We start from the raw sequence: 22,890 nt of genomic DNA on the forward strand, positions 1-22,890 counted from the left end.
TGTTTGTTTCTCAATGTGTTAACGTTGTTGCTTTCAGTGAAAAAGAGGTTTGGAGCATGCTGTGGTTGACACACTGGGAACATATAGGAACAAAAACACGTAAGTAATAAAAGTCAGCGAGAAACAGCAAGCCTCGCCCTGTCCAAAAGGAACAAAATACAACCTCTACAGCTCAAAAATCACCATGTATTACCTAACTTATTTATCAACTATAATACAATTTACCTTTATGTGAGCTGGGACAAGTATCCAAATATATCAAATTAAAAAGACGTTATATGTCCGAGTCGACCATGCACTGACAAAAATAGTATAGGATTGAATCCCAGCAGAAAGGTGTTCTGAATACTTTGGAAAAGGAAACATTTTATACCTTTAGGAGTTGCCATGCAAAGTAACACTGGTCTATATGGTGGTGCCATTAAATAATGTCCTATTCCCATGGCAGTGAGTTTAAACGTTGACTGCTAAACTAGATGCATTATTCCAAAAAGTGGTTTTGAGTGTGATCTGAAGGCATCTTTAAACATTCAGATGAATCTCAAGCATTTTTATGTTGTATACTTTATATTAAGAAGTAAATAAAAATGACTAAATAAACTCACTGGCCCTCGTAAGTTTATTGTTGACCACAAAATGCGTAATTTATAACTACTTACTACTACTATCTCTAAACCAAAACCATAATCAGTGGAAATAAAACGTCTGGTTTGGTTATTGTTTAACCTCTGCTTGGCAATGATGAACTCCCCTGTCAAGGATTCTTTTCGTAACATTATATTTTATAATATTACTCAAATGTTCTTATTACTTGAATTTGATCGAATACATCCAAATTAATAACTTATATTTGAAATTATGTTCTAGCACAACACATTTAGAAACCCTACGATGTAGAACCTTTTACTTATTTCAACCATTTATCCATTAAGGTTATGCATTAGTGTTTATAAAAGGCGTTTATGTTTATGTTTATACAATGGGAAAAAGTTCACATTGTTTCAGAAACCTTGGTTATTATGTCTATGCCACGACGTGTAATATGGTGAAATATGCAAGGCTGCAATAGCACGTTGTTAAACCAAACCCAGATTAGTGTGTAACTGTGTAACTGCAGCTCAGGTCACACAGTGCCATAAAAAGCCTGAACTCAGCTTAATCGCTCATATGTAGAAAGTGTGTGCAGTAGAGCACACTCTCTTGCATCTATCAGTATTCACTCAGTGTCTGCTTACCTTTTTCCTTTTTTAAATGCCAATGACTAATGAGGTAATGGACAGTTCGGATATTAGAGATTATGACACAATCACGTCTTTTCTTGGATCTTGGGGACCCTTTCAGCTAAGGATTTTCTTAGCAATGGCCTTCAGCATCCTGCCGAATGGATTTATTGGCGCCTATATCGTATTTGTAGGTGATACCCCTCCACACAAGTGCTTTATTCCTGATAATTACAGTATCAGCGAGGTGTGGAGAAATGAGACGATCCCTTTGGAAATGGTTGATGGCATCTCAAAGAGCAGCTCTTGCTCAAGACTTAACCTGGACATTGTCAGAAACTACTCTCAGAATAATATCATCCCAAATGTGGATGTAAATGTGAGTGAAATTCCTCTGGAGAAGTGTCTGGATGGGTGGACATACAGCAACGAAATCTACCAGTCAACCATTGTCACAGAGGTGAGTGATAATAAGTCATCAATTATTTTCCCTTTGAGCATGTTTTTGTGGTTTCCACAGAGAAATGGTCATATCATTTGTTATGTCTGATAGGGAATTATTAATATGGCCATTTAGTTTATGTTCTAATCGGTTTAGCTTTTTGCTCTCCTCTGAATTCTCTTTCCAAACACAGGCAAACGGCCTTGGGAGAGTTACCAGTGTGATAAGGAAGGCGCTTTCTTTGTACTTGGCATTTAACCACAGCTGTGTAGACATGACCATAAAATAATCACTTCTTCCGTCAATAACAGGGATGTCATGAAGTATAATATTGATTATATTTTTAGAAGTGGTTAAGTGTCAGTGACATGGGAGAACGTCAGAGTTGGTTTTGGCAGAGGCTGTGTCAATATGGTGTCTCAGAAAGTGTTTTGTCAAGTCTACAGCCGTAACTTTCAATTCATCTTCAGTGTCTGACATCAATTCAAAGCTCTGAAGTGTAATTTGTGTGTTCCGGTTTCATCTAAGTGTCTAGTTTTCAGGAAGCTAAAAGTTGCTAGAATCAACAAAAGAAGAAGAATTATTATAATTTATGTTTACAACAATGTGATTACTACGACTGCTGCTCATAATGATGTAAACACAAAAGTGACCTGTTGTGTGTTGTTGCGGCCAATATTACTCATAATAACATTTATATTTGTTTGATATTTTGCATCAGCTACTTCTTCTACTAGGTTTTGAATATTACTACTGTTATATGATATACATTTGGTTATTGTACAGCTTTATAACTGTGATTAAACTGTGTCTTAGTTATCATAAAAATGCGACGCATATGAAATAGAGGTGATTCATTTTCACACAACACATGTTGTGTTTGCAGTGGGACTTGGTGTGTGACAATAAGTACAAACTTCCACTGTCTACCTCGATCAATTACATCGGTGTGCTAGTGGGGGCATTTATCTCAGGCCAGTTGTCTGACAGGTTGGTACTTCATAGTCTGAATAATTTAACAATCAATTATAATATTAGAATTGCAGTTACTAACTCACTAAACTGTATTTCATTCACAGGTATGGAAGGAGGCCAGCCCTCTTTCTCATGATGATTCTTCAGACAGTGGCGATCACTGCACAGATATTCTCTCCAAACTGGGAGATCTTCTGCTTCCTTTTCTTCTTTGTTGGTGCTGGCGAGTTCTCCAACTATACCATTGCATTTGTGCTAGGTATGTTTTCAAGTCAGGATTTGGAACATGTTATATTTGATACTGCTTGAGAAGTTTGTAGATGTCATGTTGACCTCTCTAACCTGGTAGGTAAAACACAAGTTTGTGATTCAAAACGTATTGGGGCCTAAGATAAAAACGGTGGTGTATTCAAGTGTGTAATGCAAGCTTTCAAAACACAGATCAATGTAGTGATTCGATTACTTGGCTATTGATCTCACATAAAGTCCCCCAACAGAACTGACTGGCAAAATCACTCAGAAACTCCAGTCTCAGGTTTTTATTGATACGCTCTCATTTATGTTGGTACAGGAACTGAAATACTAAGCCCAAAGTCCAGAGTGATCTTCTGCTCCATGGGTGTGTTTATGAGCTCAGCCATGGGTTACCTGGCAATGCCAGCTGTAGCCTACTTCCTCCGTGATTGGCGGATGCTGCTGATTCCCATGGCTGCATCTGGACTGATCTACGTCCCAATATGGTGGTAAGAATTAGGGAGGGACATTTAACATCAGGGCTGCATCCAACACTTTCAGAATGTGTAGTGTCTGTAGAACACTGATCTTCAACTGTGGCTCTGAATTAAATAAAAGTCTAAGAGCTTTTTGCCAGTCTGTGGTTGAAACTATCTTTTCTGCACTTTGCAGATCAGCCATAAATGTAACTGCATTTACCTCATACATCTTATTTTCTCTCATATGTGTTACTTCGGATCAACAGACACGATCAGCTTGTGTAAGCGTTCATCAACAAAGAATATAAACAGGAGCATATCTCCTGCAAACTGTGCAGATGTTCATAGATAGCAGTAACAACACTGCGTCCCATTCAAAAAGTTGGTAGAGAACAGGGTCAATTTATCATTGTATTTATCAATAAATAAGTTTGTAGCCAAAAAAGTACTGTTAAACAGTATAAACTCATGGCAATCCCTAGTAAGTAATTTATATGTATTGTATTAAAGCTTGCTCTCTCATACAGAAAAAGTACATTGCTTGCATGGTTAGAACACATTTATATTGAAAGGAACTTGTAAGTAGAAACTTTAAGAAAGTAGCATGTTCCTGTGAGATACAGTGGTGATCGACCAGATGTGTATTTGCTAAACCAACTAGTTATGCATCACTAAGGCTTTCTTTTCTCTAATAGCTAATATAATGGCTATCTCCATATGCTTTAATCTTATAGGTAAACAATGTCAAAATGTTTTGCATTTAGTCCAAATGGTATATTAAGAACTATGTACATGTGCTGATATTGTTGTTTCCCTGTTCTGCAGGTTAGTCCCAGAGTCTCCTCGCTGGCTGCTGTCTCGGGGCAGAGTGGAGGAGGCGGAGGCCATACTGATAGGAGCCGCTAAGAGCAACAATGTGGAGCCTCCAAAGGCCATTTTCACACAAGCTGAGGTAAACTGCTAGTTTATTTTTAACAAGTTATACAAATAAACCATTCCTGACTCAGAATGTTAGTAAAAGTAAAAAGAGTTTACTTATTGTGTTTTTTACATAGCATAGTCTTCCTGTTGTAAGATAAGATAAGAAGTACTGTATTGATCCCAAGTTGGGAAATGTTTGTGTTGCAGCAGAATAAAAATACATGGCACTGTACAATACAAATGTAAAGAAATAAACATTCCAAAATGTCATCTCAATAGCAATAAAATAGCATTAAAAAGTAGAATATATACAGCAGGATATTATATTTATATATACATACTTATATATGTATATATACATATATAAGTAAGTAAGTAAGTAAGTAAGTAAGTAAGTAAGGAATGGAATATTAAATATTACATTGGATATAAATGTAAAATGTACAGTGTGATTTTAAGTCCATGTTTTGAGAGTATTGCATTTCATGTCAGCAATTTCACTAAGGTAATTGTAGTCAAGTATCAACTCAATATACTATTCTGTTTTGTGAATTCTGTACTTTTTACTCAACTACATTTGACTGATTCTAACATCCAAGTTTTTGTATTTTAAAAACTATAGGTTACTTACGTAACCCCAGTGTCAGAGTAACATGAAGTGAGATGTCTCACTATGGGATGCGCCTCATCGCGGAGCAAACAGAAACATCAATCTCATTACGCCAATCCTGATTGGCTGGTGATCTTGACGTCAACGTCAGGGGAAATCACCCCCTATAAGTAGCTTGCGCCACGACGCATGCGTCATTCAAAATAAGCACCTCTTCTCGCTTCACCATAGCAAGGAGGGCCGTCTGGTGAGACATCTCACTTCATGTTACTCTGAGTACTGGGGTTACGTTAGTAACCTATAGTTCTCATTCATAACACTCCGTTCGATGTCTCACTATGGGATATTGTAGCTCCCGTATTGCCAGACGAGCTTATCTCGAAGACCACCGACCAACCAGAATTTAACAGGTGGAGTCCCGACTCAACAAGGTGCCCAGCACTGCTCGGGCCACGCTTGGAGCGGAGACGTCTAGCCTGTAAAAGCGGACAAAAGTGAGCGGCGAAGACCCGCTTGCCGCTGCACAGATGTCTTGGATGGGAGACATCCTGGACAGAGCCCAGGATGCAGCCAGCCCCTGATTTGAAAGAGCTCGCGGACCTGAAGGTGCCTGCAAACTCTGACTCGTAAGGGTCTCAAAGCAATAGCCTCCACACGACAGTGGGAGAGCCGTTGCTTAGTAACCGGCTTGCCCCCTTTAAGGGTTAGCCCAGGACACCAGGAGTTGGTCATTATGACAAGCACCCCTGATCTGTCCATACAGGTGCGTAAGCACAAACTGGACACAGCAAATCCCGCTGCTGTTCCCCGTAGGGACCCAGCGGCTGAGGAGATGTCTCAATATCCATTGGGTACATGTACAGACAGTGTCTGAAAACATTACTGGCTCGCCTGGCAGAAGCCAGGGTCAGTAACAGCACTATGTTAGAGAGACCTGGTGTAGGAATCTCTCGCACTCTGAATAGTGTTAACACCCTATGAGGGAGTCTCACTATATCCAGGTTGTACCACAGGCCAAGCGCTCTGGGTGTGGGTGAAAAATGTCACCCCCCGCCTGGGACAGTATGCCCCTGTGTAGTGGGAGCTGCTATGGCTGCCCGCACAGCAGCTGATAAATCTCCGCCAGCCAGTACATAGCGGGCCAGTGCGGAGCTATCAGGATAAGTGTGTGGCGTTGTTCCCTCACTCTGGCCAGAGTTTGGGGAATCAGAGCCAGGGGTGGGAACGCGTACAGAAGGCCCGAAGGCCAAACGTGTGCGAGTGCGTCCACGCCTAACGGTGCGTTTAGGTCGCGCATTGAAAAGAACAGCTGACATTGAGCATTTTCTGTTGATGCGAACAGGTCCACCGTGGCTCTACCATAACGCACCCACAGCTGGCTCACAATCCTTGGATGTAGAGTCCAGTCTGCATAAAGTGGTGTACCTCTGGACAGCAGATCTGCCCCGAGGTTCGACACACCCGGTACGTGCGTCGCTCTCAGGGAGAGGAGACGCCCGCTGCTCCATAGGATCAGTTTGCGTGCCAGCATGTGTAACTGGAGAGAACGCAAACCCCCTTGGCGGTTTATATACGATATTGTCGTCGTATTGTCTGTCCTCACGAGGACATGGTGTCCTCTGAGAAAAGGCAGGAAGTGCTTTAGGGTGAGGCACACCGCTAAAAGCTCCAGGTAATTTATGTGTGCCCGCTGGAGGTCTCTGCTCCAGAGACCCCTCACCGGACGGCCTTCATAAATACCTCCCCAACCTGTCAGACATGCGTCTGTGGTGACCACCCTTCGTGAAAGGACAGCACCCATAGGCACGCCCCGTACTAGAAAAGTCGGGTGCAGCCAGTGGCGCAGTGCCGTTACGCATGTCACAGTAACCATTACCCTCCGCGCGCCATGACGCACGGGGTTTAGTTTTAAGGCGGCTACCCAGCGCTGAAACTCCCTCATGTGTAAGTGTCCTAGTCGTACGACCAGGATGGCTGACGCCATGAGCCCCATCAACCGCAGGCATGTTCTGAAGAGAACATGTTTGCGTCGCTGGAAATGAGCGAGACAAGCTCTGAAAGCTTTCACTCTTTCCGCGGACAGGCGAGCTGTAAAGGGCACCGAGTTCAGGTGTAACCCTAGGAAGAGTATAGTCTGCGCGGGGCACAACATGCTCTTCTCTGTGTTTATTATGAAACCCAGGTTGAGCAGGTGCTTTACGAGAACATTTGTCTGCGTAATAGCCTCGTGCTCCGACTGTGCGAGAAGCAGCCAGTCGTCCAAGTAGGTCGCCAAGCGAATACCCTGTTGTCTTAACGGGGCTATCGCGGCTTCCGTACATCGTACAAACACTCTTGGACTGAGAGACAGGCCGAAGGGAAGTACTCTGTATTCGTAACAGATCCCCTGAAATGCGAATCTCAGATATTTCCTGTGTGGGTAATATACTGGGATGTGGAAATACGCATCTTTCAGGTCGACTGATGTAAACCAATCATCTTGTCGCACGAGACGCAGCAGAGATGTGTGAGTGAGCATTCTGAATTTATATCTTTTTAGATATCTGTTCAGAACCCTCAAATCCAGTATTGGCCGGATTCCGTTCCCTCCTCGTTTGGGGACGAGGAAGTACTTGGAATAAAAACCACTCTGACTCTGCTCGGCAGGTACAACAGATATAGCTCTCTTTTCTAGAAGTGAGAGGATCTCTCTCTCTAGAATATGGGCTGACTCTCCCCGGGCTTGTGAATACAAAATGCCCGAGAAACGAGGGGGGGTGACAGCGAATTGGAGTCTGTAACCCCGTGTTACTGTCTTGAAAACCCAAGCAGATGTTGTGAGCATCTTCCACTGTGTGCTCCTTAGAGCCAGCGGAGATGTCACATCTCTTGCCCTCTGAGACTCTGTTTGTTGTGTCATGGGGCCCTCTAGTGTCTGAACACGGTGGTACCCCATTTCAACAGTCCCCACCGTCACTGCGCACGCACGTGGCGGTGGCTTCACGGACCCGTCAATAATCCGTCCTTTGAGAGATGCCTTAGCTGCTCTCGAAAGGGAAAGGATTGACGGGCCGTTCTTTACAGCTCTAGCCGGCACTGTGTGCGCACGTGGCGGTAGTGCCCTTAAAGCCCCAACCGGCACTGCGCATGCGCGTGACGGTGGTGCCTTCACAGACCTGTTTATTATCCGCCTTTTGAGAGAGGCCGTAGCTGCTCTCAGAAGGGGATTTATGGTTAACGGACTGTTTATTGTTTTTCTTTTCATTTTTTTGAGCTGCGCCCTTGGCCGAAGCCTGGATGCGTCAGCGGAAAATGGTTTATTCAAACAATAATGATGTGACATGTGTTTTGTGCGGACTTGAGGATGGCGTTGAGGCATCTCTCGAGGCAGCGGGAACACAATTCGAGCCGGAGAAGGAACTTCCAGCTCTGTCACAGAGGGGAGAAGGAGGGGCTGTCATGCCGCTCGCTTCTTCCTCCTTGATTGCTGGCCGAAATTCTGGGTTGGCTGCGCCTGGGCTGCAGCCGGGACCGGAGATTTTCTAGACGAACTGGCCCTCGTCTCCTGCCTGGGCTGGGGACTCGGGGCGGGCTGCGACCTCTGCTGATCTGGTACTCTAGATCCAGCAGGGTTCGGAGCAGCTTGGGCGAAGGGTCGCTGTTGCGGAGGCAGCGGCTGGACCCTTCGAGGGAGACAGAGGTGGAGGGTCTCGTCTTCCTTCTTTTTCGACTCGCACCTCCTCTGCATGGAAGCGAGAGCGGAGCCGAAAATCCCCTCGGGAACGATGGGCATATCCAGCACATCTTCTTTTTCCCGGTCCGGGAGGTTGGTGAGGTTGAGCCATCTAGCTCTTTCCTGGACCACCATGATCCCCATTACCTTGCCCGTGGCCTGGACGGCGCAGCGTTGGACACGGAGACAAATGTCTGTGACCGCGGCTATCTCGTCCAGAGTGGCCGGTCCAGAATCGCTCGACAGATCCTCACAGAGCTCCGCTTGGTACGCGGTTAGCATCGATGCTGCAATGCTGCAGCTTTGTAGGCCCGTTCCGTCATGGTCGACTGGAATCGGTCTGTTTTTGCTGGCAGTGTGGGGTTCCTGCTTGGTGACGGGCCCATCCTCGGTAGGAGGTGGGCTGCCACCAGCGGTTCCATATGCGGTATGTGGAGCAGGCCGAGCCTCTCCATACCGTCACAGTCAAGGGAGTGGGCACCCTGGATTGGGACCTTGTTGCTAAAGGGCCGGTCTCTCCACGAGACCGACACCTCATCCAACATCTCCGGGAAGACCGGGAGGAGTTGCCTCTTTGTCCTCGTTGTTTGGAAAAACAGTTTTCCCTCGTAACGGGACCTGGAGGTCTCCTTGGCCACTTCGGGCCATGGGATGTCTAGTCTGGCCGCAGCACGTTGACACACGGCTTGTAGGTCCATACTGAGACAGGGCAAAGCTGGTGTGCTATCGCCCGAGAGAGCAGCCATCGCTCCAGGCTTTGCAGCCTGAGCTGGTGACACGAAGACGTCGTCTTCTTGCTCGTCCGAATCAGACAGGAGGAACTCAGAGGCATCCTCTTCGTCCTCCATGTAATTCAATTCTAGGACATCCTCCGCGGGTGAAATCATGGTGAGGTGCAGTCGGGAGCCCCAGCTTGGTATAGCGTGGGGTCCCGTTCCCGCGTCCTTTGCCGCCACCGGGACCCGGCCTGATATGGCGCGGGAAACCGGCTCCGCGGCTTCCGCGGTTGATGAGCCCCAGGCCGTGAAGGCGAGGGACTCAGTCTCTGCGGCGGACGCCCCCGTGTCTTGGTTGCCAGCCGGCCAACCAGTGGACATGAGGGGATCCTGTCCCGACAGGCTAGCTTGTCGTGCTAACCGTCGGCGAAGGCTCTTTATGGTGAGGTGGGCACAATGCCCGCACGAGCCGGGGTCGTCGATAGCCTCCTGGGCGTGTTCCAGCCCGAGGCAGGACGAGCAGACCTGGTGTGAGTCTGTGCCTGCTATCTTCAACCCGCAGCCGCAGAACCGAGCCTTCGAGTCCCTGACTCCTCTGGTGTGAGGGAGAGAGGCGTCCATGGAGAGGACCCGCTCTTAACAGGTATGTCAAGAAAAGTTCCCAAACTGTCCTTTATCCGGAGAAAAAAGGTAGTGTGGGTCCTTTCCTCTCAAAGAATATTACCTGGTGTGGCAATATTCTTTTAAATCCTTTTATCCTCCGGGGAAGAAAAAAGAATAAAAAACGTCCTCGCTACCGTGGTGAGGGAAAAAAGCACAAGCTAGCAACTGGTGTGTTGCTAACTTGCAAGTCAAAATCTTACCTTACTTCCGGAGGAAGAATTCGGCGAGGTTGACTATAGTACTTCTTCTGTGAGAGAATAGGGTAGCCGGCTAACGCCCGTCGACCGAAAATTAGCTTTGGGTTCAGTCTGTGGACTGTTAAGCTAGCCCGGCTACCGTTCGAGATGTGCTCTGAAGCGAGAAGAGGTGTTTGAATGACGCATGCGTCGTGGAGCAAGCTACTTATAGGGGGTGATTTCCCCTGACGTTGACGTCAAGATCACCAGCCAATCAGGATTGGCGTAATGAGATTGATGCTTCTGTTTGCTCCGCGATGAGGCGCATCCCATAGTGAGACATCGAACGGAGTGTTATGAATGAGAACTGCCAGTGTCAAATGTGTGTTGCATGAGTGGCAGGGCTATTTTCACAGTTTAGGATTTGATGCTTTTAATTGTTGCAAATGCATTTGATTCTTTTTCCAAGATTGACGATACAATGTCTAGGAAAGACAAGAAATACAACTGTTCAGTTATTGTGAGCAGCCGCAATATGTTCTCCATTACAGTGCTGTGCTCAATGCTGTGGTATGTCTACAATCTTCTCTTTAACTCAAAAATCACTCTACAAAACAATGTAAATATTACAGATCCATCCCAAATGTGTGTCTCCCATCCTACGTGTACTGAATTTGTTGTCTTGAATGTCTCTGCAGGATTGTTGTCACTATTGGCTACTACGGTTTAGTCCTCAACACATCAAACCTGAACGGCGACCCTTTTTTAAACTGCTTCCTGTCTGGCTTAGTACAATTGCCGGCTTACATAATAGCCTTGTTACTGCTCCAATACTGCTCCAGGCACTTGTGCCAATCTTCTACACTCTTCTTCGGAGGCGTGATGATCCTCTGTGTTCACATCATCCCAACAGGTAATACTTTGCTTTCTATAGATGAATAAAACCAACCTGATCTCACCAGAATGCGTGACTCCACCACAACTCCTTAACACCGCATTGCGTGGTGGACTCACGAACTTTGTTACATTTACGTGTCTGCACCACGCAAACAACCCCAATGTAAAGTGAGCTTTTATTCTATAAAACGTTTTTAAAATCTACTTTATAGCTTATAGTAACTCACGGGAGGCTTCTTTTATTTTATTTGTATTCATAATAATTTTTATTTTTTGTCAGAATGTATTATGGTGCATTATTTACGATTTTTTGTTCTCAAAAAACAGTGCATTGTGTGTAATACAACTGGGATTTTTATTAAATTAGTTAGTTTTTAAGGAAGGCCAGAGCTTCAGCTGTGTCCAATAGCTTGTTCCCTTTAGTTAACGTTTTTTAAAAGAACATTATATTCTGATTTGATCATGTCCCCTTTATTGTATTACGGAGAGCAATGTGAGCATCCATTCCCATTGGATAACAGACGATTTTACACCAGGAAGTAAGTATTCTCTTTACTGTCGATTGATTTTACAGTGCTATCTGCACTACTCATCAACTCAAAAACACCAGATTATCCTTGTTGATTACACAACATTGATTGGTTTAAATTGTGTACAATGCTTTTGTAATTTTCCCCTTTGATTCGGAGAAACAAATATGTGTTCAGTTTAGGATGGCCGATACCCAGAATCCTCAGCTATCGTTTGGGACTTGTGCTTTGCTTGACAAACCCCGTGATTTGTCCTCAAGCTCTGTGATTGGTTGTTGGAGTGGCAGTGCGCGAAGTTTACGCTGAGCGACAAAACAGCATTTTGAAATGGAATGAAACCCATCGACGCCACACTATTCAAAACAGCAATCGAACGTCTCCTACCCCCCCCCCCCCCTTAGGTCACAGACTCCTCCAACAGTGCAACACAATAAAACAGATACACAGAAAAAATTGTGCAAGTCAATACAAATAGTAAAATAGTAAAACGTGAAATAGTGCAATAAGAGTCTATAGGCTACAAGTGATTGGAATATGATATATTAGACACATCATTTCTAAGTAGCAGCCAGATTAATGTTATGGATGTTATTTCAAAGTTCAGGTGTTTAATAGTCTTATGGCCTGTGGGATGAAACTGTCCCTGAGTCTGGTGGTTTTAGTCCGGATGTAAGATAAGATAAGATAAGATAAGGTGGTACTTTATTGATCCCAATTTGGGAAATTGTTTTTGTTGCAGCAGCATAAAATACAAGGCATTTTACAATAAAACAAAACTACAAATAAACAAGAATAGAAAAAAAAGAAAATAGAAAATATACGTGTTGAAATAGAAAATATACATGTAGATAACTATATATGCAAATATACATATTCAAAAATATATGACAATGGAATATGGAATATTAAATATTGAACAGATTATATATGTGTAAAATGTACAGTAAGGTTGTATTACAAGAGAAACTATGGAGCACAGAGTTCTCTTCCAGCCAGAGGTGATTTAGTGGACAGAGTTATTGCAGTGGGCAGGAATGTGTTCCTGTATCGGTCCTTGTCAGCAGTCTGTTGGAGAAGGAGCTCCGTTGTCTGTCCAGCTGCAGGTGGAGAGGATGGGTGGGTTATCCATGATGGACAACAGCCTGTTCAGTGTCCTCCTCTCCACCACAGCTTCAAAGGGGTCCAGCTTGATGCCGATGACAGACCCAGCTTTCCTGATCAGTTTATTGATCCTGCTGGTGTCACCGGCTCTGATGCTGCCCCCCCAGCAGACCGCAGCAAAGAAGAGTGCACTGGCCACAACAGACTAGAAGATCTCCAGCATCTTGCTGCACACGTGGAAGGATCTCAGCTTCCTCAGAAAATAGAGTCTGCTCATCCCCTTCTCGTACACAGCGTCAGTGTTGATCCTCCAGTTCAGCCCATAAGTGCACTCCCAGGTACTTGTAGTCCTCCACAACAGCCACATCCTCTCCTAGAATGCGGCTGTTGTGCCAGACGGCAGCAGACAGAACAGTTTGTGGCTGGGGTGATGGGGGTCTTTTATAATCCTGAGGGCTTTCTTTAAGGTTAACCTGGTATTTTTACTCCACTACATTTATTTTAGTTACTTTACAGATTCTGATTAATGATGTGAAATATAAACAACCCTTAAAGCAGACTTTAGTTACACCTGAGTAAAATTCAGGGAAGGTGATTGTCAAGTGCCAACAATCAGGAGAGATATTTGATTGGAGGACTGGCTTATCTAAAGCCAGTTGAGTAGCACTTGAAATGTTTTGGCTCTATGAAACCTGATGTACTTATATGATTCTGTTTTCTTCAAGCTTGTATTTTGTTGGTCGAACGCACTTATTGTAAGTCGCTTTGGATAAAAGCGTCAGCTAAATGAAATGTCATGTAATGTAATGATTGTTGGTGCTTGAGAAGACTAAATATGTATCTGCAGATCCCTATAAAGTATATACATTACTCGTTATTCTCTACAAATAGTTAATTAAAAACTGTATATAATTGCTATTTTGGACATCCCTTTTCAAGATTTCAATATTACTCTAAACGTGTAATAACGTGCTTTAACCAGTAGGAGGTATGGGTTAAAAACAAGCGGCAAACTCTGGGGAACAGCCGGGAAGCCAATACGGAAGTGCCACACACTGCAGTTCATACATGGGCCGCTAGGGACTGGCTGCAGAAAGGAGCAATTTCCATAGACCCCCATGTTAAAATGCCCAACTTTACAGCAGAAACAAATGTTTCTACCCATGGATGCAATACATATTATTATCGATATAGTTAGATTCCACCTTCATGATTACTGTGAGTGAATTGTTTTCTAACACGACCCTTTTATTTATATTAGGTCTTAAAATTGTTGCATAAATTAGGGCGTGGTCACGTTGATGGACACGTACATGCCTCACTGTCAGCTAACAGCAACCAGTGTTGCCAACTTGGCGATATTCTCGTTAAATTTGGTGGCTTTCCAAACCCTCCGGCTACTTATTTGTGTCAAAAGCGACTAACGACTAATCTAACGATTTATAATGGTGTTATTAGGGACTTTTCTGGTGTTTGGAGACTCACGTATTGTTCTGCAGTTAACGAGCCGCGGGTGCTGCCGTGAGCCCCGCCTCCCTCCCATAGTACTCACAGGCGCTCAGACTGACAGTTGCCTGGCTGCAGTTAGAGCAGAGAGGAGACAACCACACTCCCCCGCGTCGAGACTGAAAATGAATTGCGCATGCGCCAAATGCCAAGCCGTCCTGGTTTTGAGCAGGATTTAAATGTAAATGTTTCTTCACTCACTTTCACACTATAATAAATAACTGCCTTTGCTTTGCTTTGACTCACACAGCCTCAGTCACTCAATCACCTCGTCCACTGTGTGTGTGTCTCTCTGTGACAAACATCATGGCACAGTCTAAATTGTATTCTCAAAAATACAGAAAGGAGTGGGAATCAAACCCTGAGTATAAAGGATGGTTGAAGCCATTTATTGGAGATGACACACGGGCATACTGCCTTTATTGTAAGGGGGATTTCTATGCCAAACTCTCTGACATCAAGAAGCATGTTAAAACCCAAAAACATACTCAAAAGGCAAAGACATTTCTGATCTACTGTCGTCTGGATTTAACTCCGGTGGTTTCAAGTTTTGATCCTTGAAGGGTTGGGAACGTTTTTTGTACTCCCCTCTACCAAGCTCTCTCCTACAGCCGCCATTACATGATATGCAAATTGGGTGATGACGTCATTTAGCAAATTCTGGCGACTTTTCGGACAGCTAATAGCTACTTTCCTTACTATGGAGTTGGCAACACTGACAGCAACTTGTCCACTCTGCTAGGCTACAACCATAGAGGCTACAACGTTAGTTAGTCATAGCTGTACGTGACCCTTTAGCTTTAGCTGTGTTCGTGGTGATTGTGCCTTTTAGGGAATATTGTTACAAATACCAGACAATTAAAATGTCGTGCTGTGCGCTTGAATGTACTAACAGAACTTCCAAGAAGTCTAAAATGATAATATTATACATGTTAATCCCGTTCGCAGGTGTTTGTGTGCTTGGTAGCTTAGCTTGTTACTTATTAGCCAGTTAAGGACGTAACCCTTTATGCATACATACACATTTTAGTTTATGATTCAGCCTTGGGTAAGACTTTTATAGTCTATGGTTATGATGCCCATACAGCTAAACGGGAGAACATGTTAATAGGGGACCCAATTATCCCAGTGGTGGCCACCGGAGCTAACGGAGCCGCAGGGGGCTAGCTCCAGTCGGCGTCCCAGAGCTAGCCCACTGCGGCTCCGTTAGGTCCGGGCGGTAGAGTCCGTCTTTTCTCAACGTGTGAATGACAAGCATTAAGAATAACAAAATATAGCTAATTCTCTTGCAGATTGTCTCATTTGAATATGAATGTAACGTTTATATAGGGGAACTACACTGTTAGCAGTAACTTGGTATGCATGTATTTCATGTTAGCTTAGCTTCTTAGCCTGAGCTAGCTCTGTTTACTTCCAGTTCGGAGGCAGCAGGTCCCGCCTCGCCTCCGCCTCTTTGCCCTTATTTGGAGCAGGCTCTGATTAGACTCTGACGTCACAGTCGAGCCGTTAGTGGCCGACTCCGCCTACTAAGGGCTTCACGGCAACTCTGCAGAATTCTATGGGTGACGTCACGGACACTACGTCCATTTATATATACAGTCTATGGTTAAAAACATAGGTTAAATAGCTGTCAAGTTTACAGTGTTAACAAAATAAAATATACTGCTGTTTCTGGTTTAGTTTACGACGGATATATTCTGTTATTGTTTTGATATTTGTAACACAAAAGAGATGGAAAAAACCCACAGCAACACATAAACGATGGTCTTAACATGACCCAGCGGTCTAGTAGTTAATAAAAAACAATAATATCAAAACAAATAATTACTACTAACTTTATTGTGAAATTAAAACAGAACGGTAAAAGAATAGTTTCCGGTCTATTCTGACCCCGATCTCTGTAGATAAATAAAGAACTACGACAGATGTGTAATATTTACAATGCATGCATGCGATGACTTTCAAAGAGTAAAGCAAGCACTGCTGAATAAAGTGTGATTTATCTTTTACGAAACGTTTTCTTTTCATATGGAATGCAGTTGGAGGTCAACCAATCACAGAGCTTGAGGCAACGCGGAACAATAGCTGAGGATTCTGGGTAGTGTAGTGTCTTCGGCCATCCTAAACTGAACAAATATTTGTTTCTCCGAATCGAAGGGGAAAATTACAAAAGCATTGCACACAACTTAAACCAATCAATGTTGTGTAATCAACAAGGATAATCTGGTGTTTTTGAGTTGATGAGTAGTGCAGATAGCACTGTAAAATCAATCGACAGTAAGGAGAATACTTACTTTCGGGGTAAAATCCTCCGTTATCCAATGGGAATGGATGCTCACATTGCTCTCCGTATTACAATAAAGGGGACATGATCAAATCGGAATATAATGTTCTTTTAAAAAACGTTAACTAAAAGGGAACAATCTATTTGACACAGCTGAAGCTCTGGCCTTCCTTAAAAAGTAACTAATTTAATAAAAATCACAGTTGTATTACACACAATGCACTGTTTTTTGAGAACAAAAATTCGTAACTAATGCACCATAATACATTCTGACGAAAAATAAAAATATATAAAGTAGATTTTAAAAACGTTTTATAGAATAAAAGCTCACTGCAGGACGTTGTAGAAATGCGTGTGTGCACCACGACAAAAGAGCCTCATTCACTTTACATTGGGGTTGTTTGCGTGGTGCAGACACGTAAATGTAACAAAGTTCGTGAGTCCACCACACAATGCGGTGTTAAGGAGTCGTGGTGGAGTCACGCATTCTGGTGAGATCAGGTTGAATAAAACTGTTCTGTCACACTTAATGGACGGAATGCTAAATCTTTGCAGCATAACATGAACAACAACATGTACATAGTTCTGGTTGACAACAGTTGTGATTTTAAACATATATATAAAAGATAAATACCATCTTCTATTACAATGTGTATTTATATAAACGTCTGTTAAGTCATTTTGGCCAATTGAGATAAAATAATGATCAACCCTTGCATTTAAAATGTTACAAATTGGGTTTGTGTGGCGACATTCCAAGGACGAATCACAAGCAGCGTACACTCTTAGGATCCAAATAGATCCAAATTGTACAGCTTAGACTGTTAGGAATTTCATTAGTTTTGCTGGTGATAAAAGTATTGGACAATAGTAAAACAATTAAAATATATAATGTTCACAAGTCAGAAGGAAAAACAAGGCTAATTGAATGGACTTTAGATGTGTTGAATGTATCGTATATTTCATATGCCTCTTCTTCTTATTGCCTTATAGATTCAGAGATTGTGCCTGTGTTGTTGGAGATTTTGGGCAGATTTGGCATTACATCTGCATTTTGTGTGGTGTACACGTTCTCATCGGAGCTCTTCCCCACCGTCATCAGAAGCACAGCGATGGGCTGCTGTTCCATGGCTGCTCGCATTGGAACCATCATCTCCCCTTTTATCATTTACCTGGGTAAGTAATACGTTTTATATTTTGAGCATTTAGCAAGTGTGAGGGCATTTCTTTCTGATCAATTCAGTTTATTATTATTTTCTTATTTCTGTAGTGTAGAGTTGCAGCTGTTGTACAGTTGAAGAGTTGATTTGTCCAGCTACTAAGAATTAATCGATATTCAAACAATTGATTCTGCCTTGTTGAAGCAAAAAGCCAAATATTTGATGGTTCTTCTCAAATGTAAACATTGTTATGACATATAGAAAGCGTAAGTTGAACATCTGAAGCTTAAGGTATACGGCATACTTACTTTTTTAATTAAAAGTAAAGAAAAGTCAAATGGGTTTTTCTCTAAGGATTTAATCAGACAGAATAAGCAAACCAAAGGCATTTGTGTAGCCTATGACGCACTGTGAATCACTATTGTTCACTTTTTTAGCATTTCATTAAAAAAAAAAAGTTTAAAAATCGACATCTTTAATTGAAGCCCTACTTCATTAAGAACGCCCTTGGTCTCTTGTCTTTACTTCAAGCTTTAGTTTGCTGAAAATGTGCTGAAACAAGTTTTTTTCTTTTTATTCTCTCAAAAATAATTGTTCAGAAAGCATAGAACCGTTGTTATTTTGTTCATCTCAATTACAATACACACAGTCGTACAAGTAATTATATTTGTTTAATGAGTCATTCCTTGCCTTTATTGTGGTATTTTCTGCTTTTTTAAAGGACAATACAACAAGTCATTACCATACATATTGATGGGTGGGTTTGCCCTTTGTGGGGCCCTCTTGTGTTTCCTGCTGCCAGAAACTTTTGGAAAGCCTTTACCAGAAACCATGGAACAAATGCAGCTGATATGCAGGTGAGCGTACACTACACTCCAAGTCCTCTTGATCACATTAAGATTATGTATCATAGTTAAGGGGAAACTCTTTACCACTCTCACTGATTAATAATAATAGATTTATTTTGTTAGCGCTTTTACAGGTGCTCAAAGACGCTTTACAGATATAGTGAAAAGAAAAGAACAAATAAATATATATAGTTAAAGTCAAATTAAAATCAAGCAATACAAAAACAATCACACATTAAAAGCCAGATTGAAGAGGTGAGTTTTTGTAAGTTTTTTTGAAGGTGGTGAGGTCAGTGCAGTTGGCTTCTGATGAGCGGAGGCGGTGTGGTGGTGCAGCAGGTCTGTGAGGTAGGGGGGGGGGGGGCTGGTTGTTGAGGGCTTTGTGAGCAATGAGGAGGACTTTGAAGTCGATTCTTTGTCGGACGGGGAGCCAGTGGAGGTTCTGGAGGATGGGAGTGATGTGGGTGAGGAGGGAGCAGAGTTCTGGATATGTTGGAGTTTATTGATCAGGTTGGATGAATGAATGAATGAAAACTTTATTACAGACTCAGGGTCCAGATAAAAGACAAGACATTACATAGTTAAAAGACAAGACATTACATATATAAAAGACAAGGCATTAGATATAATAAATTACATACATAGCATAACAATAATTCATCGTTTAAGAATAATTTAAATCAGTGTCCTACAAAGAGACAACTATACCATTTAAAACCGGAGAGACGTGATGTAAGAATTACATATTTATTGTTACACGTCATATGAATAAAATGATTGCCATGATAATACAACAGGAGAATGTAATGGTGTTTGGCGATTAGGCCCCGGTTTGCAGGATAATCATTCAGGAGGGAAAGCACCACTCCGATGAAATCCCCAAAACCAGTGAAGTATGAAATACTGAGATGAACTGAGTTGCTTACCTTGTGGGGTGACTGGTGATCTGGGAAGGAAAGATAATAGATTAACACATATATGAGCGACATAGTGCCGGAATCACTGCCGGAGCTTACGGGTCATGCTGAGACTCTGACTGCCGAAATCAGTGCCGGTCTTACCTGAAAACGACCTGCGGGTCGCATGCCTGGCCAGCAGGGCTTGACTACGCCGAGGAGCGAGCGGTTTCGTTTTGTAACGGTGGCCCAACGTCCACGACACCGAAGTGTACGGTAGCCCGAAGTGTACGGTAGCCCGAAGCTACGACACCGAAGTGTACGGTGGCCTTCCGCCACGCCTGACTTCGCAGGCTATATATATATATATATCTTTTCTTTACTCTTTTCTCTTTCTTTCTTTTGTAACTGACACCGAAGTGTACGGTAGCCTGAAGCTACGACACCAAAGTGTACGGTGGCCTTCCGCCACGCCTGACTTCGCAGGCTATATATATATATATTATTACGGTGTGTGAATCAGGTAGGACCCAAATGCAGATTAACGTACAAATAATTCCTTTATTTCAAGGCTATGCTGACAAATACAGAACAGAACACTCACCGAGGACAAGACAACCCGACAAAGAGAGACAGAAAACCCAGAACTTAAATACACCCAGGACTAATCACATAAACACGAGACAGGTGAGGAGGGAGGAGAAAACACATGGGTACCAGGTGAACACAATTGGGTAATCAGAGAGGGAAACCGACAGAAAGCAAACAGGCAGGAAACGGGGGTGAACACTTTACAAAATAAAATAGGAAACCCAAAGATAGAAAAGGACAAGAAAAATACTAACACAGACAAATCCTAACATATATATATCTTTTTCTTTACTCTTTTCTCTTTCTTTCTTTCCTTTGTTTTGTAACTGACACCGGAGTGTACGGTGGCCTGAGTCCATGCCTGACTTCACAGGATATCTCTTTCTTTTCCTTCTTTACTCTTTCTTTATTTTCTTTGTTTTGTAATTTCCACGGGGGTGTACGGTGGCCCGAGTCCACGCCTGACTGCAGGAAATACATTTTACACTGATACGTTTGAGCAAGGCCTGGGAATGAAATACCTGTGTGCCGGAGATGAAGCCCGTTACATGTAGTTGCAGCGTGAGACAAGACATTATTCCCTGTGGGCGGAATTAGGACAGGAATGCAGTTTGAATATCAGGTACCTTAGTGAGACATGTATACTTGTGAATGTGTTTATGAGCCACCACCAGTTATATGCATATATACCATAGTTAGGGTCTGAGAGATCTTTGGGAAGCCAGTACGGCGCTGATGTCCGGGCGAATGTAGGTTGTGAAGGCGGAGGAGGACCACCGTCCTAGTTGTTGTAGGGATGAGGTAGAGAGATCTTGATTAGCAGCGGAGGTGGCTGCGCCTATCCTGAAGGAATGTCCCGGGTATGATATAGGTGATAGGCCGGATTTAATGAGAACTTGCTTGAGGTAGAAATTGACAGGGGCCATGACCCTGCGAACCACTCTCCCTGGAAGAAACCCCCAAAACCCACGGATGGGGCGGCATCCGTGAAGAACCTCATTGAGTCAGAGGAACGCACGAGGTCATCGTAAAAGAAAGTAACTCGGTTCCAGTGGGCGAGCAGGAGGGACCAGAAACGTAGGTCTGAGCGGCAGCCTTCGTCTAAGAAAACGCAGTCATGGAGTTTGTCGACCGCTGATGCTGCATCCAGGAGGCGGGAGATGAACGAGCGCCCCTGGGGGATGACGTGCATGGCGAAGTTGAGGTGTCCGAGAAGGGAGAGCAACTGTTGTTTTGTGATAACTTGTTGCTCGCAGTATGACTTGATGATGTCCCGGATGCGCTGCAATTTGTCGGAGGGGAGAGACGCCTTCATGTCTATGGAGTCGAGGATGATGTCTAAGAACTCTAAGCGTGTGTCGGGACCTAACATTTTCTATTTGGATAGAGGGACACCTAACTCCTGAAGCAGTGTTTAAGCTTGGCCAGTGAGATCCCTGAGCTGTCCTGTGGCGGGTCTATGGGGAGGAGTCGTCCAGTAGGTGGAGAAGGGAGGGGATTCTGACGATGTTCAGCAGGATCCAGCAGAGCGCTTCCGAGAAGGAATTGAAGATGCAGGGGCTGCTTCTGCGAAAATAGAGTTTGGACTCCCACTTAATACCGAACGAATTCCACTGAGACGGATGAATGGGGATGATTTTGAAGGCATCGGTAATGTCCGCTTTGGAGAGCCGAGCTCCGTGCCCTGTGAACTTGATCATCTTTATTGCATTATCCACTGAGGCATGGTGAAGGGAGAACTGATCTGGAGGGATGATGCTATTGACGCTGCCGAATGGCCAGAGCGGGGAGCGGACAGATCGAAAATCAGCCTTTTATTGACGTGTGGCTTATTCCGATGGTATTTGAACGGAACACTGAGAAGGGGGAGGAGCTAAAAGGGCAGATTATATATCCTTTGAGAAGTTCTTTGTCGATGAGCTGGGAAACTATGTTGGGTTCTTTAGCGGCTGACTGTAAGTTTCTTGCTACGAAAGTCACTGTGGGAGATGGGAGGACCCCTACCCTGAAGCCTTGGGAGAGCCCTGACAGGAGATAGTCAACGAACACGGAATCTGAGTGAGTAGATAGCGCAGCTGCTAGCTGAGGGATGATAATGGGAGTGGAGGGGTGATATTCCAATTATTATTTTTATTTTTTTATTCCTCCACGAGGTTTCTGGCGGAGAGCTACTGTGACGGCCCGTCCACACGGTGGCGCGCGTTAAAGCTTCCAACGCTTCTGCCCATTCACTTTGAATAGGGTGACGTCACATTTAGCAGGACTGTATTTTTGGGAAGCGACGTGGAGCGTTGCTGGCGTTGCTCGCTTCAAAAGTTGAGCAATGTTCAATTTTGTTGGCGCCTCGGCAGAAGCGTCAGCCAATGAAATCCCGTTTATGCAAATCTGCCAGTACAAGCGCTAGCCAGTCTAACCGTGTGTATGCTGGGAGAGACTACACAGGTCATTACCTCATATTCCAAAAAATGGAGGGAAAATTCATTATAGCGGTAGTGAATCACCCGGTGCTGAATGATCGGTCTCTGTTCATCTACCGGGATACAAACCAGAGGAGCGAGGCATGGAGGGAGGTGGCAGAGACAGTGGGTGAAACTGGTAGGTTTTTTTTTTTTTCCTCCCAGTTTACTTCGTTTTAACATTGCTATTGCTTTGTATCTCGGGGGCAAGAGATTCATGTGATTGGTTGTTGGTCGCGTTGCTCGCAAAAAAAAACAGTAGCGTAGGCAGAAATGTACTTTAGGGTGGGCCTGTAAAAATATAGGGTGGGCCAGATTTTTGGCAGATTACTTTTAGAATACTTCCAAGTTCCTTTCTTCTCTTTCTTCTTCTTTCTTCTTTTCTTTCCTTCTTCTTCTTTTTTCTTTTCTTTCCTTCTTCTTCTTCTTCTTCTTTTTTCTTTGGAATACTTTCTTTTCCGACACCTCAGGAG

The 22,890-nt window shown here is 43.6% G+C and overlaps 1 protein-coding gene across 2 annotated transcripts in view; it reads left to right on the forward strand.

Annotated features, from left to right (window-relative positions):
• The first annotated feature begins 1,136 nt into the window (after positions 1-1,136).
• LOC117458178 (solute carrier family 22 member 4-like) overlaps positions 1,137-22,890 on the forward strand; it is a 52,703-nt gene continuing 30,949 nt past the window's right edge. For both annotated transcript variants that reach the window (XM_034098479.2, XM_034098478.2), the window contains exons 1-9: positions 1,137-1,680; positions 2,549-2,652; positions 2,742-2,896; positions 3,209-3,380; positions 4,176-4,302; positions 10,618-10,718; positions 10,847-11,061; positions 17,460-17,642; positions 18,348-18,483. In XM_034098479.2, coding sequence (XP_033954370.1) covers positions 1,252-1,680; positions 2,549-2,652; positions 2,742-2,896; positions 3,209-3,380; positions 4,176-4,302; positions 10,618-10,718; positions 10,847-11,061; positions 17,460-17,642; positions 18,348-18,483 — 1,622 coding nt within the window. In that variant the 5' untranslated portion in view covers positions 1,137-1,251. The remainder of the gene's footprint in view (positions 1,681-2,548; positions 2,653-2,741; positions 2,897-3,208; positions 3,381-4,175; positions 4,303-10,617; positions 10,719-10,846; positions 11,062-17,459; positions 17,643-18,347; positions 18,484-22,890) is intronic.

The sequence above is a fragment of the Pseudochaenichthys georgianus genome, chromosome 14, assembly GCF_902827115.2.
Source record: "Pseudochaenichthys georgianus chromosome 14, fPseGeo1.2, whole genome shotgun sequence".
Classification (NCBI taxonomy): Eukaryota; Metazoa; Chordata; class Actinopteri; order Perciformes; family Channichthyidae; genus Pseudochaenichthys; species Pseudochaenichthys georgianus.